General features: G+C 34.9%; 1 protein-coding gene across 1 annotated transcript in view; it reads right to left on the reverse strand.

Moving 5' to 3' along the window:
• Window positions 1-17,604, reverse strand: part of LOC137248776 (zinc finger protein 845-like) — a 102,039-nt gene that overhangs the window by 35,367 nt on the left and 49,068 nt on the right. The window contains exon 4 of the mRNA XM_067779678.1: window positions 16,725-17,253. Within this exon, the coding sequence (XP_067635779.1) occupies window positions 16,725-17,253 (529 nt within the window). The remainder of the gene's footprint in view (window positions 1-16,724; window positions 17,254-17,604) is intronic.

The following is a 17,604-nucleotide window of genomic DNA, read 5'->3' on the forward strand; positions in this document are numbered from 1 at the left end:
TTGTTTGCAAAATGGACGACACAGTTTTTGAAGCTGTAATTATTTCATTTTTGTGCGAAGAAGAGGAAAGGAAAAGAAAAAGGTCGTGGCTATGGGTCCAAGGCATCTCATCCTCAAGATGTGAGGCAGGAGAGTTCCACACTCTTTTGCCCAGATTGAAAAAAGATGGTGCAAAATTCTTTGCATGTATTCTTATGAGGCAATTCACACATAGCGGCAGCAGCACTGCGCGACACTTCCCAACGCGGATTTTTTGCCTAGTTGATCAAATTTGCTGCGCTGTGCCGGGTCGCGCAGTGCTGCTGACGCTAGGTGTGAATTACCTCATAAGAATACATGCAAAGAATATTTTGTAGTACAGTGCAGTGCTGCGTAGTGCAGCCTAATGTGGCCTTACCTTAAAACTCCCATCCATAGGATGGTGTCCGCATGGCACATAATTTTGGCTCGAAATGATGCCCGCGCTATAATGCGTTTAACACAATCTTATGCTTGATGGTAAATTCAACGTATTTTTATGGACAACGGAAGATCGAGCGACACTAGCACCATTTGATATAAAATTGGCAATCTTCAACTTTTGCAACATGGAAAGCATAAGAAGACTTCGACATTTGGTTTGGGTGAGGGTGCTTTCACACTTTGCAAGTAAAATAATTTTCCCACTCCTTGGTACTTTTTTTTTTTTTAAAAGAATAGGAGACAAAATATGTTAGCAAGTATTTTTCTTGAATATTGAGAATGTTTATAACAGTGCTTCCCGAAATTTTGTATGTCAACGCGCAAGGCGAAATAAGATTCAATTGCTAAACCTGAAGATCTTTTATCAGCCTTATTAAGCCCAATTTCAGATGAAAAATTAAGTGTCATTTAAATTTTATTGAGGATTGCTATTTAAGTGTCAATTGACTTGTTTTCTTTTTCAGATGAGCCTGAAATGAATGAAAGAAATAAGTGGCACCACCAAGATTATTTCTTGAGGTTGGCTGCTATGAACATATGTTTTTTCTCAAATTTTGGATATAGAAGTGTTTTTGGATTATTGTGATTAATTTTGTAAAAATCTACAAAACTTTATACTCGTGGAATATACCCTGAAGCCACAAAATTTTAACGCACATTGCGTACAGAAAAACATAACGTTTCTGACAAATGCAAAGTAAGTTGAATTTGTTCCGGAAAAGCAAGTTGGTGGAAGTCCCTCTAATTACGATACGACTACAGAATGAACAGTTTTGAAATTTCATTTATAAAAAAAGGGCAGGAGCCGAGAGATTACCCGATGTCTGAAGAGTGTCTGGAACTTAACGAGAGTCAGGAACCTAATGAGTGTTCGGAGCACAGCCTGTTGACCCTCCAGAAATCTTTGTAAGTAACGTCTATAAACATATTGTAACGAATTTACTTGCAAATCCTTTTATTTGCCCTTCTGCTAAGTTCGAATCACTAAACTGTTAAATAAATAACTCCAATATTGAATAATGGAAAAATGGCCTTTATTAAAGTACTTCACAATAACACTTATACTTTGCAACTAGCTAACAACCAAACTGATTGATAGCTCAAATGAAACTCTACTATTGCCCGACAGATTGCGTGCTTAATCAATAACTGCTTGATAGCTCAAATCAAACTGAATTCCAGCGCCTCTACATTTGCTGCCTTTTATACTCTCTGATTTCAACGTTCGCATCTTCTAGGCGCTTCCATTTCCAGAATCTACTAGTGGTCCATGAGCTTTCAAATTTCTCAGCTGTAACTAAAATTGCACGATTTTATAGCTTCTCTCATTGCATACTTTCAGGAGTATCTCAGATATATGCATGAAGTTGTGCCTTGCTTCTCAGCTGCTCGTATACGTACGTGGTACATATGTGTAGACGCAATTATTGTTTCGTTTATGTAGATACATAATGATTAATCTATGGATGTGCATGATATCACTGTTTAGCATCGGCTTAGAGATAGCAGCACCCCTTAGTTTTGCTAATATTCGTAACAATATTTAGGCAACTCACTACGAGACTCTTGTGAACTTCCTTATCAGCCTTTACTTTAATTATTATCTTTATTTCAATTTGCAGCATTTGACCAAGAATGCGGAAAGTGGGCCAAGTATACACTACCGACTTGAAAAAAGAGAAAAGCGAAAAACTTAAAATAAAACAACAAACCAAAACGTCGCAATCCAGCTGGAAGAAGCTGGCACAGATAAAAGCTAAATAGACGGAGCAAAAGCTGCAGACTAAGGTGGAATGCCTAAAGGCTGAGCATTCATTGCGAATGGCTCAAAGTAAAGAAATTCATGAGCTGCAAAAGAAATATCTGGCAGAGAACCATGAGTTGGAAATGTCCATCGTTTCGCAAACTGCTATGATGTAAGGGTGCTTCAACCCAGCGGGTTAAGGGGTCAGAATATACCCGCGGTATGTATGCCTGTCGTAAGAGGCGACTAAAATACCAGATTCAAGGGGCTGTGTAGCGCAAGCCTTTCAGGTTGCCAGCTCAATATATAGCTTCTCCAAACCCAATTGTCAACCTCACCTATCCGCGGCGAATACTGTTTCACTAACAGACGAGACTCTGGCGACCCCAAGCTCCTCATGGAACTTGGGGGTGGGGAGGGAGGGATGGCCTGAAGGTTTATTGTGGCCATATAAATCGTTCCCGAGATGGTCGGGCTAGCACCTTAATGGTGATGTTACCAGAGCGTACCGGAACTGTATCCGGCAAAGAACCATCACATCGATAACACTCCCCAAAGCCTTCGGGGAGACACCATATCGCCGCAACATATGTGTAGACGCAATTATTGTTTCGTTTATGTAGATACATAATGATTAATCTATGGATGTGCATGATATCACTGTTTAGCATCGGCTTAGAGATAGCAGCACCCCTTAGTTTTGCTAATATTCGTAACAATATTTAGGCAACTCACTACGAGACTCTTGTGAACTTCCTTATCAGCCTTTACTTTAATTATTGTCTTTATTTCAATTTGCAGCATTTGACCAAGAATGCGGAAAGTTGGCCAAGTATACACTACCGACTTGAAAAAAGAGAAAAGCGAAAAACTTAAAATAAAACAACAAACCAAAACGTCGCAATCCAGCTGGAAGAAGCTGGCACAGATAAAAGCTAAATAGACGGAGCAAAAGCTGCAGACTAAGGTGGAATGCCTAAAGGCTGAGCATTCATTGCGAATGGCTCAAAGTAAAGAAATTCATGAGCTGCAAAAGAAATATCTGGCAGAGAACCATGAGTTGGAAATGTCCATCGTTTCGCAAACTGCTATGATGTAAGGGTGCTTCAACCCAGCGGGTTAAGGGGTCAGAATATACCCGCGGTATGTATGCCTGTCGTAAGAGGCGACTAAAATACCAGATTCAAGGGGCTGTGTAGCGCAACCCTTTCAGGTTGCCAGCTCAATATATAGCTTCTCCAAACCCAATTGTCAACCTCACCTATCCGCGGCGAATACTGTTTCACTAACAGACGAGGCTCTGGCGACCCCAAGCTCCTCATGGAACTTGGGGGTGGGGAGGGAGGGATGGCCTGAAGGTTTATTGTGGCCATATAAATCGTTCCCGAGATGGTCGGGCTAGCACCTTAATGGTGATGTTACCAGAGCGTACCGGAACTGTATCCGGCAAAGGACCATCACATCGATAACACTCCCCAAAGCCTTCGGGGAGACACCATATCGCCGCAACAACAACAACAACAAAATGTTAGGGTGCTTATTTCAAATCACTACGTTTTAATTTTAATACTTTTCTGATATAATTCTATATTGAAAGCTGTGTTAATCTACGTTCTAAATTATAGGGATTATTTTTAAAGGGCAAACTTTCTAAAACTGGTCATTGGTAATTTCAGATAGCGGTTATCCGTGTAATCAGTGGATTATAACTTCAATATCTTACGTTCGTACTCCTTCTGAAGAGTTATATTATGAATCACAAATTAATTTATAATTATATCAGAAAAATATTAAAATTAAAATGAAGCAATATAAATGGTTTAAACATTGCAATATGAGTGTAGCTTTAAATATGCGACGGGGTATATCTCCAAAAATTGTTATAGTAATAATAGTATGTATATTGGATTAAAACATTTGATATTGGACACCATGAGTCCCATGAAAGGTCCGCTTTTCGCAGGTCTTAACTTTATTTTATTTAACGTCATTGTCTCATTATTGTTGGTCTACTGAAGTTGAAATTTTGAAACTTACTGGCCAATTAAATAATGGTTAAATCCTAAATTATTACTTATGTATTACGCATTCCCTTGAAAAATTAAAAAGTGCACCCATAATCATATATTTTAAAGACGTAACAGCATAATAAAGTACAAGTTTTAAGTATCTCAAAACTTGCGTTGATCTTTGAAATTTTTTCCGATTGCCGTTTTAGATTTTCTTCCGTACCAAGTTTGTATTTTTTATATGGAAGAACATCTGAAACACCATTTAGAAAAAAAAAAATCAAGGCAAATTTTGAGCGACTTTAAACTTGTGTACTTTTTTAGACTAAAATTGATATGACTACAAAACTCCATACTCAAAAAGTTTCAGGAAATTCCAGGTACATATAAATTTTGGTATATAATTTCATGAAAATTAAAAAAAACCGAAATGTTTCATAAGAGAAAAATGAAACATTAAAAATCCTAATATGTATGTCATGAACAAATATTTGTAAACCGATTAGACTGAATTCTACTGTAGGGTTATGTTATTTTAATTTATGATATTAATATTAGTTATATTTATGTTCAACTTTATATAAAACTACTTTGTAGAAATTGAATGAATTGTTCTTGTTATTTTTTTTATATTTCAATTTTGAAATTATTATAATCAAACAATTTGCATTATATAACATTTTATAAAAACGAAAACGCAAGTATACTTTCTGGCGATGTACCATAAAATAATTTTTATAATTAAGTTTTAACGAAAATAAATAGTGGTATTTTTTATTTAAAATGAACTATATAATTACAAATCGGTGTATTAAGTTTTAAGTGGTTGTAAACCCACATGTACTTTATGTGGTTCTAAGTTCCTTTTTTGATTAAAAGTCATGAAATACTAACCCTTTTTAGGAAGTATTATTACTTTGTATTAAACCAAAAAAAAATTAATCAACCCTTATTAATATTTAATTATCAAAATGGAGTCTAGTGATAAGACTGATGCGCGGAGTTTGAGATAAACGTCCAAGGACTACAACGGCTGCTTACACGAGTCGATTTTATAAAAAACTGTATATATATATTTTATAAAAAGCAGTATATTTTATAAAAAACATATTTTATTCAATTTTCTTCTATTTTTATTATTTATTATATATATATACTAGAACACCCACAGAATGTATGGGATTTGCAAAAGTATCAAATTATTTCGCTCCCCACGCATTTTCTGAAAGAATGGGGATAAAAAATTAGACCTGTAAAAAATCTGGCCATCTGTAATGAAAAAATTCCATGGAAATTTGACCTAAAGGCTAAAAATGCACTAAAAATTGTATATGTCTTTATTGGCTAATGTCTCGTAAACCAGTAATTTTAGGAGAAATAATGACATAAGGACTTTTATTTAGATTGGAGTCAGGAGTAAATTGCCCATATAAAATTTTTACCGGCGAGTGTCCTTTTAAGGACTTTTCAAAAGTCAAAGATTTTTTTTTTACGAATTCTTAAAAAATAATTTATTAAATAAGCTATTTTTGCCAGTAAACCGGTACTAAATTGTCACAAAGGACTTGGAAATATATTTATAATAAACGTGCATTGTAATTGTGAGCTCTAGGCCAAGAAATTTATAATAAAAATAACTCTGATAAGGCAGCACAATGGGAAACAAATCTAGAAGCGTGCTCTTAATTGCTAAGTCTTTGAAACTAAGTAAATATAAGAAAATAAACAAATTGTTCTACATAGGAAAGAAAAAGAAATACTTGAATGCAGATGCGCTTCCCAGCAGAAGAGAGAAGTGTATTTTGTTATTTAATGAAAAACAAAAGAAAAAGTGCAAAAGACAGTGCTTTATTTTTGGCAGAAAGACTAATCAATTTATACGAAACATTCGAAATTCCAGTGAAAAGGCGTGACGGAATTGGAATAAGTATCCTACTAAATATAATAGCTATAACAAAATAAAAAAATAGTAGTTTAGCGACTATAAAAGAGTTTAAAAACTCTTTGGAAGAACTGTTCGATATTTCGCATGCAAATGCACTAAAAATTTTAGTAAACAAAAAAAAAAAAACAAAACAAAAAGCAATCAATTTCCTAGTAGAACATCGTAAATCACTTGCAGCAGCGCGATTAAAAGTGTCACTAAATTTTAAAAATGTATGCAGTGAAATGTCTCCTATAAACTACTCTTCTCCTGAAGATCAGTTCAGTGTCATTTTCTTGCTGTCACGAAACACATCAAAGAAAAAATGTATAGATTATTTAAACAAAAACTGTCCAAAAGAAAATATTTAATATTGTTTTATAGACTTCAAAACTTTCATATTATTATTCAATTTGATTCTTTACTTAATATTTACCTTTTACTTTAACATAGCATATAAAATTATAACTGTGCCCCAGAATTATCTCATTCTGTATGTTCTTAGAAATTTAAAAACCGTTTTTACTTAGTTTTAAGCCATCCCACCGTTGCAAAAATGTTAATAAAATTAAAATGCATTGGTAAAATGAAACTGTGATTAATATCCTATCAAACGGTGTATAGCTTATCTAATCCATTATTTTGCATGTATTTTATTTGACCATTACAAAAAAATAAAAAAATAACTTCGACTTTTAAAAGTCCTCGAAAGGACACTCGCAGGTACAACATTTATATGGGCAATTTACTCCTGACTCCAATCTAAATAAAAGTCCTTATGTCATTAGTTCTCCTAAATGCTATATACATCGAAAAGTTGAAAAAATAGCAAAATCTGTCTTGTATAAAATAACTGTTTATGATGTTCCAAAGATTTGGCGATTAATTTGCATAGTAATAATATTAAATGCAAAAAATGGAATCGACAAATTGTCGATTCTATTCCGATCAATACTCGCAATAGGGGGGATGTACAATTTTTTAGTGCAATTTTAGGTTTTAGGTCAAATTTTCATGGAATTTTTTCACTACAGATGGCCAGATTTTTTTTGCAGATCTTATTTTTTATCCCCATTCTTTCAGAAAATGCATGGGGAGCGAAGAAAATTAGCACTTTATTTCTGTGGGTGTTCTAATATATACATATGTGATGGTTATTTACTCATGAATTAAAAAAATATTCAATAAAAATTTTAATTAAAAGATAAAACAGTTTTCAATTTGTTGTTTCTTTGGAATATCCAAAATATGAAAGCAGTTAATCAACTGGCCAAAGCAAGAACGCAGTATAAAATAAATATGACTGCTTTTAGTCTCTGAAATCTGGATTACATAGCAATGAAAAATATTTAATAAAATTTAGAAAAAAAAAATTTCTTAAGTATTTTTGATATTATTTTCTAGGCATTGTAGGAGCAAATAATACTGTCCTACACAGGGCCGTAAAGAGAAAATCCGGGCCCGGCACTAAACAATTTACGGGCCCCCCTATAAAAAATCCACTAATACATTTCATTAACTTGAATTAATGACGTCTCATTCATGAATCATTACACTGCGTTACAAAAACGAGCTTTGGTTCTGTCCTATGAACCAAATGAATGGTAATCGCGAAAAACGTGGTAAGCGACAAAATAAAAAATTTTCAGGAGAACAAAAAAACGTTTTTTATGGAAAATATGGTTTATTCTTTTTATTTTTTTAAGCTTGTTCAAAAAATATGATAACGAAAACTTGTATACAAAAAATTGCTGAATTTTGTTTTGGAATTACATCTCAATTCACTGTTTCAAAATTTTTTCAGTGGGAAAACGTTGTATGTTCACTGCTCTATGTCACTTGCAACGTTTTTCCACTACGCACAGCATCATGGATGATGGCATTTACAACGTTTTTCCACCTTAAAAGAGAAAGCACTTCGCATTTAAATAAAGAGGATATTGAAGAAATTTTGTTTCATTGTTTTGTTTTCTTCTTCTTCAATGTATGGTAATATAAAGAACTTAACAATATAACAAAAAATTTGGCTTTGAACTTTTTTCTGTTGTAAGATTTTCCATGTAAATTTAACCGCAGATAGATTTATAAAACTCGGCATAAATATTCGGCAAATATGCTGCCATTCAAAGAATATCTTTTTTCTTTACATCACTTAATTTAATAAGCTCTCCTCCAAGAGGCTTCAACGTAAAATTTGTTGTTCTTTTGGGGTTAAGATTGTAGCACGACCACATTTCTGCAATGCCGTGATTTTTTCGTATTCGAAGCATATTTGGTTCATCAGCGGAAATCTGAATCTATCGTGCTTCAGTTATTTTGCACGTAAAGTCTTTACGAAAAATTTCCTTGAGAACATCAAAATTTTTGAAATCATTTAGAGCCATCTCATGTACCATAAACGGATTTGGTGGTCTCGCTGATTCAATTAGCCACGAAACATCGTTTGGAACATAAAGTTGTGACGCTTTCTTTTTTTTTCAATAAGCGCAAAATCTCGATCACACGAAAGAAAGCTATGACCAGAAGTCAAAAATTTTTGATTGACTTCAGTGAAGTACTTTCCTAGAAAGCTGTGACACAGGAAAATTATTGTCCAGTTTTTATTTTGTCCAACGCATCTATCCGAGCAAATTATTAATTTTCTAAGTTGCCCTCGTTTGAGTACATTGTAGTTTCTTGTGATATGTTTCGAAATACATGAAGCGATTTCCGCAGCTCCTCTCTTTGCCACTGTTTCGTGCCAAGTATACATATCAACGTTATTGTGTGGAAGACAATGTACGGCGAAGTTATAGTTTGAGTATTGACGCTGATAATAAACATCAGAATGAGTAAGATTTGGCGTCAAAATCACTTGCTGCATATCGACACAAATAACAACAACACTATCAGAATTGGCGGCGGCGCTAGAATCTTGTCTCAATTGGGCATAAGCCCTCTCTGCTTTCTCGTGATGTAATTTGGCGGTTTTCTATTCTCTCTAGTTGCTCATCACTCACAGATGCAATCATTTCAATGAAGAACTTATCACAAACCTTATAACTATCGCTTCTGGGAGAACCAAATCGTAAGTTATGCTCCGTATTAAAAATATGTCTAAATGTGGTATAATGCATCGTACTATTGGGGTATTTTGCTTTAAATAACTCATACATCTTTGAGATGCTCAAATCTGGGCTTAAGTAATCCTTTCTCGAGGAAGACCGACTATAATGGCTTTCTTGGCTGGGAAAGCTTAATATATACTTAACTTATATATAACTTTTCTCCTTTCTTCGTCTATAATTTTATAAGGACAGTTCTCATGCTTTCCGCGTTGGTCTTTAATATCCATTCCATTTTTTAATTTTTCAACCAGCATATCCATTCTGCGTGCCGTTATCTAAAGTGGATGCAATGAAAAAATAAAACAATATCGATCAAAAAAATTGTGTCATTATTTTTGTCTTGTGAAGCACGACTGCAGAGCTTAAAAGGACATAAGAAGTAATTATAGAGCTTCTCGATACCAAAAATAACGATATATCGATTTTAAAAATCAATGGTCAAATAACCAAGTTACAATTAAGAAACGATTTCGGTAGTATTTTTCTTCAAGGATCAAACATTTTTTTTTTGTTTTCGATCCGCTCTAGTATATAGCCAACCGTCCGACCCAATCTAACGTATTCCCATTTACCTGAAATGTGTGACAAATCATTTTTATGCAAACTCTCTCTTGTCTTCCATTCTGGTTTAACAAAAAATAGTTGATAGTAACGTTGCGCTTACTAGTGAATGTTTTAGATCTTCTTCTCTTAGGCTCGCTCAGTTCGATTAAAGAGGCCAAAAATGCCGTTTGTTCATTATAATTTTTTCATAGAATTTATGAAAATGTTGTTTTATTTGAATTAAACAAAATTTTTGGCAACTAAAGAGACATCGGCAATCAGAAACCTGTTTTATCAAATAAATAAAGCAGAAATGAAGTGATGTACACTTACAACGTTTTTCCATGTTACCTCTTCTGGAGCGTTTTTACAGGGTATATTTTGATTTTTTATTGTTACGTAATTTTTTCCACTATCTCTTAACTTTTTTCTTTTATTATCTTTCCAATTATCACTATTATTTTTTCTTTTTGATCCTCTATTACACTTAGCAATAATTTTCGACATTGTTGTACGTATTATTTCGCGTGTCACTTGTAACGTTTTTCCACTCACTGAATATTTCTAACTGTATTTCTACAGCTATAGGGTACATAATTTCGGGAAATTTGGTGCTTCAGCTAAGTAGTAGATCAATATTGGTGGAAATCTGCCAAAAAACAAGTTTTAGAAAAAGTGTCGCTTACCACGTTTTTCGCGATTACCATTCAAATATACTTTTTCGGAAAGGGGAGGAAAAAATAAAAATACACGTGTATCGGCGATTTTAATTTTTTTGTGTTTAAAGTATAAACCTCGTAGTGTCCGTCTGTCCGCCATAAACAGTTTAGTGTTAGAAAGTTACTATTGATAAACTACAAATATATGGAGTAGGATGGGTCGAAAAACATTTTTTTTTTTGAAACTCTTTAGTAGTTTAAAAATTTGGAGTCCCTTCAAGTTATGCCGAAAAAAGTGAAAACAAATTTTTTTTTTAATTCAGGAAAATCTAGAATTGATAAAAATCTATTTTTTAAAAAATTTGACGTGATACAGACATTTTCACGAGCCTGCCTGCAAAAATTCAGCTCGATTGGATCACGGGAAAAGGGTTAAAAATCGATCCAAAATCTTTCACACAGGCGGACAGACGGACACTAAGAGCTTTATACTTTACACATTAAAAAAATTTTGACGTGTACACGAAAATCGCCGATACACGTGTATTTTTATTTTTTCTCCCCTTTCCAGAAAAGTATATTTGGTTCATAGGACAGAATGTGTGTAACGCGGTGTTATTGATGGATTACATCAAACAAAATGTTTGCCACATCAACTAAATGATTTTTGGACTAAGAGCTGACAATAAAATTAACACAGAATATTTACTATGTATACTATTTTATTGTAACGTAGAAATAAAATTCTCTTTTAACAGCCACATATTGTTTCAAATAATCTTTTCCTAGTTATTTGGTAACATTTTAATACATTTCTGATAAGTTTAATGATGATTTTAAATTTTAATTATTCAATATAGAAAGTTCGGATATCAAAGAGTGGCCTTACTTGCTTTTTTCGCTGCAAAATTTTTATAATAATATCAAGATTTAACTGTCTTGCCAAAACAGATTCAACACAAAGCGTGGCAAGTCCTGAAACTCGCTCTTGAGATGAACAAGATCTATGAAAGTTTTTGATTCTTGAAAGGACGCTGAAGGAACGTTCTGCAGTAGCTACAGTGACAGGTATAGTGCAAAAGATACTTAAAGCAACACAAATGTTGGGGAAAATCGTATACTGATTTTGAACATATGTAGATGGCATTTAGCAATTCCAATGGTGACAGACCTTTATCAAAATTTGCTTCGTAAATGTGTTTCAAGTGAATTATTTCGCATTCTAAGCTTTGAGAAATGTCCAACTTGTATTTTTCGACAAATTTTGCTGCGCTCGCCCGAACCGTAGTTTCATCTATGCCTTCAAATTGCCAAAAAAAGGAAAACGTTTCGCTCAAATTTCTCATAGCTGCAAATCGTTCAGTAATGCCAGTGATTACTGAATCAACGATCATCGGGAATGTATGGTTTTTAAAATCAGACTCCGTAATCATCTCATTTAAATTATCTTCAGAACGTCTTTTGGGTTTTCTCTTTCGAATGTCCGGAAACTTTGGCGAGATGTTCAATTGAATAGCAACTGTTTTGCATTCGTTTAAAATTGTTTCCCATTGCTTCCTGATCAACTTCAAATCAGATAATAAGGCATCTAGATGTCGGACCTCACCATCTATGGTGGCGTCTCTAGCTTGGAGGACCACGTTGCTTTCATTAATGGTAGTCAGTATTTTGAACCAAATTGAGGACAGAACTTTTTGATGTACGAACTTGTTGATGTACTTGAGAATGCCGGTAACATCTCCGTATGCTTGTGTAGTCAAATTTGGCGTTTAGCTGAAAGACTATGAAGAGAGCTCGGTACATTCTTTTTCAGGATGTCCCATCGTTGCACATAGGTAGATTTTCAAGTTTTAGGCGGCCAAAAATATTTTATTGCCTATATCTTCTTAAAACTGTTTAATAAATGAAAAATTATAATAATTTGTGTAATTAATCGGTTATATTAAAAAAATAGATATTACAATGTGTAACACAAAAAAATTTTTGCACACTGAGGCTATTTTTCTAGTTGTACAGCAAGAAGTGTAATAATTTAGTTCTGTCTTCATATAGGGTAAATTTTTAATTGGTTTTACTTAAAGGGAAACGCGTGTCACTCTTGCTCAACTTCGTTCTGGATACTGTAACAGGTTAAACTCTTACCTATCCAGAATCAGCCCCGACATACAAAATGTATGCCCCGCTTGCAATGTGTCCCCACATGACACCAACCATATCTTTAATTGTAATGTGGAACCAACGCCTCTAACACCCCTTTCCTTATGGTCCAACATCTGGCGTGAATGTAGCAATGTTACTGTCATGCAAAATAAACACATTGGGTGCTTCCAGCGAACCCTATTTTCATCGATACTTTGTGAACATGTTTCCGTCAGTTCAGGGATAGTTTGTTCTCTGGACGCCGAGTTGCCAAATGAAATTAATATCATTAAATTTTAAGGAAAAGGGCTTATTATTCACACTTCACTATAACATTAAAAGGAAAAAGGTAAAAATCTAGAAGAAGGGTCGACTGCTAATACGCGTCCAAACATATCACGAGAGGTGTCAAAATACGCGTATTGATTTCGACAACAATAATCCGAAGGCGGAAAATTTTTGTCTGTCCGGAGATATTTGCACTTGAAGTTGGCAATTTTCATGGGGTTTGTTGCAATGTTGTTGTGCACTGAAAAAAAAAATTGTGTACGCATTTAATTTTGATCTCACCCCATTCGGTCCACCAAGGGTAATTTTTTATAAGCACAGAAAGGTGTTGTGCGCAAAAGTAATATGTATGGGAGGACCCGGGGTAAATTTTCGGTTTTTCGTTAATATCTTTTGAAGGAGTTAAAATTTTTCTTTTCCGCCTTCGGATTATTGTTGTCGAGGTCAATACGCGTCTTTTGACAATTCTCTCGATATTTTTGGTCGTGTATTAGCAGTGGACCCCTGTTCTCGACTAATACCTACCAGGAAAAATTTTATTCATAACGAACAGTTGGGCGAATGTAGGGAAACAAGTTTATGCTTAGTAATTTACGTAAAATCATCTCAGTTGAGTGCTTCAAAAATACTCAGCGGTGCGTTCAGAAAATTGTAACTCAATATCTCTGTTCGTTGAAAGCGTCCATTGAATGCGAAGGCCGGATTTACTCAGAACTTTTGTGGCATTGCTTCGCTTTACCGGTTTGGCAGTTCCAGGAGATCCAGATCGGGAGTTGACACCCCTCCAAAAAAAAATTGATAATTTTGATGTGGTTGAAGTTTTTTTTTCCTTATATTTTATACCGAAGTTACTAGCTGTACCAGGTGGTGGCAAAGCGAATTCGACCAATTCGCCGTGCAAAAGAATGTCAAGTCAAAAGGAAATTGATTTCGATTAACTGACATATTAAACTACAAGGCGTTGTATGGAAAATAATCAAGAAGAAGCAATCAATCAGCTGTTGGGATAACATCACCTGGTACTGAATTCACTTTGAATCAGCGGTTGGGATAACAACCCTGGTATCTACTGAATTCGCCTTGACACTGAGTTAAGTTAAGAAAGAAGTTTATAAAAAATTCAAAAATTGAGATATTAAAATTACAACATAAATACGTTTTAGTTGATTTTTCTAGAAGAATAATAAATTTTATTTTGAAGTAAAAACTAGATTTACCATTGGCCTGGCCTGCATTTTTTCGGATGGATTCTGCAATTTTTATTGAAAACTTCGATTTATGTGATATAGTTAGCTCTCACCTCATCGACCCCCTTATAGGCATAATTGTCATGATGTTATTTATTTTCTGGTTCCAATCCTAAATTTCCCACATATGCGACTCGGCCAGTATTAGCTCTGTACATTGCACAATATTCTTCGGGAGTTATTGTCATATCGTGTACGCGCAACAAATGCTTCCTCAACCTACGGTTTAAAATACATTTTTTATTTATACTTTTATAAAATATTATTTTAAATTGTGAACAACTATGGTCTGATAGTTATTAAAGGTAAAAGTCTAGTTGAGGGGTCGACTGCTAATACGCGTCAAAAAATATCGAGAGAGGTGTCAAACGACGCGTCTTGATATCAGTATTAATTGTAATGTGGAACCAACGCCTCTAACACCCCTCTCATTATGGTCCACCCCTGTTGAAACAGCAAGTTTCCTTGGACTCCCGTTAGAGGATATTGATGACAATGTGTGATCGGTCGCACCAATTGAATGGGGCAAAAAACTGCTACAACAACAACAAAAACAACAACATCATCAGTATTAATAACCCGAAGACGGAAAAATAAAAATTTTAACTCGTTCAAAAATATTTACGAAAAACCGAAAAATTACCCGCGGTTCCCCCGAAACCGGAGGTGGGATCCATAGTATTTTTGCGCAGAACACCTTTCTGCATTGGCGGCATTCGGCCGCGCTTATAAAAAATTACCCTGGATGGGTGCAACACCGGTGTGGAGACCAAAACTATATCCGCGCAAAACACTTTTACGCACAGGTTTTTTGTGGGTAAAACAACATTACAACAACCACATGAAAATCGCCTGCAAAGATCTCCGGACAGAGGTAAAATTTTTCTTTTCCGCCTTCGGATTATTGTTGTCGAGGTCAATACGCGTCTTTTGACACCCCTATCCATATTTTTGGTAGCGTATTAGCAGTCGTCCCCTCAACTAGATTTTTACCAAATCTGCGGAGGAATATCGACGTCGAAATTGGATGGGATAATGTAAAAACGATGAATTAGACAAAGTATGGATGGGCGAAAATGTGATATTTAATGGAGTGGTCATGCAAATAAACCAGTTTCGTTGTCGGATTCATGGTGAGGGGTACTGTTGTTGACCCGTGAAGAAGAACGTTTCGCCGTTTTTTTTTTTTTCAATTTGAAATTTGCTCAACAAAATCTAAAAGGCGTTGAATGGAAAATAATCAAGAAGAAGCAACCAGATGTTGGGATAAAAACATAACGGAACTATATATGGTTCCGTCATGGATAACAACACCTGGTACTGAATTCGCCTTGCCGTGTATAGATTCCTCTTGATAAATAGAAGTTTCCGTCAGCCAGTGTAAATGCTATTTTTTTTAAGAAATATTATCAGGGCCTCTTATTTTCGTATGGCACGCAGATATATGGGCTGCTAAGCACATTATCACATCTTAGCTGCAGTTTCAAAAATCCCGCATCTCAGCAACTTTTGAAACAAACTCTTTCTCAGCACTTTATTGAATAACTCTTTATATCATAAATCGGCTGACGATATCTCAGCAATGCCTTCCAACACGCTTTTTCTCGGCATATTCAATTGAGCTAATATACGGCGTTTTTGAAAAAAGTTTTATGGCTGAATCCTAAGACAGGCAGACTTGGAAACAAACTCTCAGCTTGGACGTTTTGCAACTTGCAGTCGAAAGATGTTCCAGTCAGTCATGAACAAGCTAAAGGATTTGTTTGTTGATAGTACCAAGGTTTCTTGGTGAGTTGTGGATTTATTATGAAATCGATTATCCTTAGCGTTGGTTAGGATTAAGATGTGTATGCCTGTAAATACAGAGCGCTCGTGTCAAAGGTAAAAATTTGAGCAAAGTTCAAACTTGTTTTATAGTTGTGGCCAAAACCACACCCACCCAAATAACCGTTTGGGGAAGAGCATGCCCAAAGCTAAACAAAAAACCAAAGTTCAGCTCTATTATATGTGACCCGGTCTATGAAAAGGTGGCTTATGACTCAAAAAAAATGTTCCACTTTTTTTCTGGTTTCGATAGTTTTTGAGACGCTCTTTCACGTGGTGAAAACTAGAAAGTCCTAACTTGCTTAGAAGTGTTCTGAAGATGATATTTTCATCCACTTCCATTCGACCTTAAGCTTCGTCCTCGTAATTGATACCAACATCATCATTCTCTTCGTTTTGACAGAAATATGTTTGAAAAACCACGCTAAATTCTTCTTCGACAGACATTATTCACAAGCGACACACGCCCTTCACGTTCAGCATTGCTTTTAAATCTGAGCACTCACACGATTTTTTTTCGGTCAGAAACTGGTTTGTGCTTTGCATTGAAAAAAAAAACATCGCTTTTAATATACACACACGTACTTATCACATTTATGCTCTTTTGCCTTTTTTAATTGCCTTTTGGGCATGACTGTTCATAATGCAAAAGAAAAACTTCTAAGAAATTGAAGAAATGCATTGTTTATCTTTAACAGCTGTTTCTCACAATTTCTTTTTTGAGTCATAAGCCACCTTTTCATAGGGCGGGTCACATATTTGTAAATGTAATACTTACACATCACGTTTCGAGCAAGCGTAACTACATACAGTACATTTGTATGGCATTCCTGTATGTTTGTAGGAATGGACCCGTAATTGTGCTATATGATTGAATTCCTTTCCACATTCTTTACATTTGTGTTTAACACCAGCATGTTTTTGAAGATGATAATTGAGATGTCCTTTAATTGCAAATCCTTTGCCACACAAATCACAGGCATATGGCAGTTCTCCAGTATGAGATCGCATATGCGCTTTAAGGTCATTAGTCCGTGCAAAATTTCTATGGCATAAAGTACATGGAAATTTTCGGTCCAAATGCAAAGCTTTGTGATCTTTTAAGTAAGTACTCGTTTTGTATGAGCAACCGCAAATATCACAAACGAATTTACGCTCGGAGGGGTGAACATCTCTAATGTGCCCTTTGAAATGTGTTGGGTCAATTTTTTTATGGCATATAGGACATTCTTTCCTGTCCGGCCTTTGGTGCAAGTGTATTTTTTTCTCGTGATTTTTTACTGTAGTTTCGCTAACAAACTCCTGTGCTGAAATTGAAAAATTAAATGTATGTATATTTATAACTAAATAGATATGAATTCTTGAGACCAATTCTTCAGTGCGATTTTAAACAACAAACAACAGTTAAAGTTAACGTAACGTACCCTTGCCACTATGAATTTTTATGTTATTTAAATTTTACTGCTCATCTTAGTTTAAATGGACCAGTTCAATTTTAAGGACAGGACTTTCAGTGCGAGTTAAAACTTCAGTTAAAGTTGATAAGAGTTTAAGTACACTTCCCAAAATGGAAGGGCAGAAATGAGTATAGGGAACAGAACGAGACTCGGTAAACGTCTATTTTAACTTCAACAAATAAGGAAGGGCGAGGGCTGTAT

This window comes from Eurosta solidaginis, chromosome 4 (assembly GCF_040869045.1).
Source record: "Eurosta solidaginis isolate ZX-2024a chromosome 4, ASM4086904v1, whole genome shotgun sequence".
NCBI classification, from domain to species: domain Eukaryota; kingdom Metazoa; phylum Arthropoda; class Insecta; order Diptera; family Tephritidae; genus Eurosta; species Eurosta solidaginis.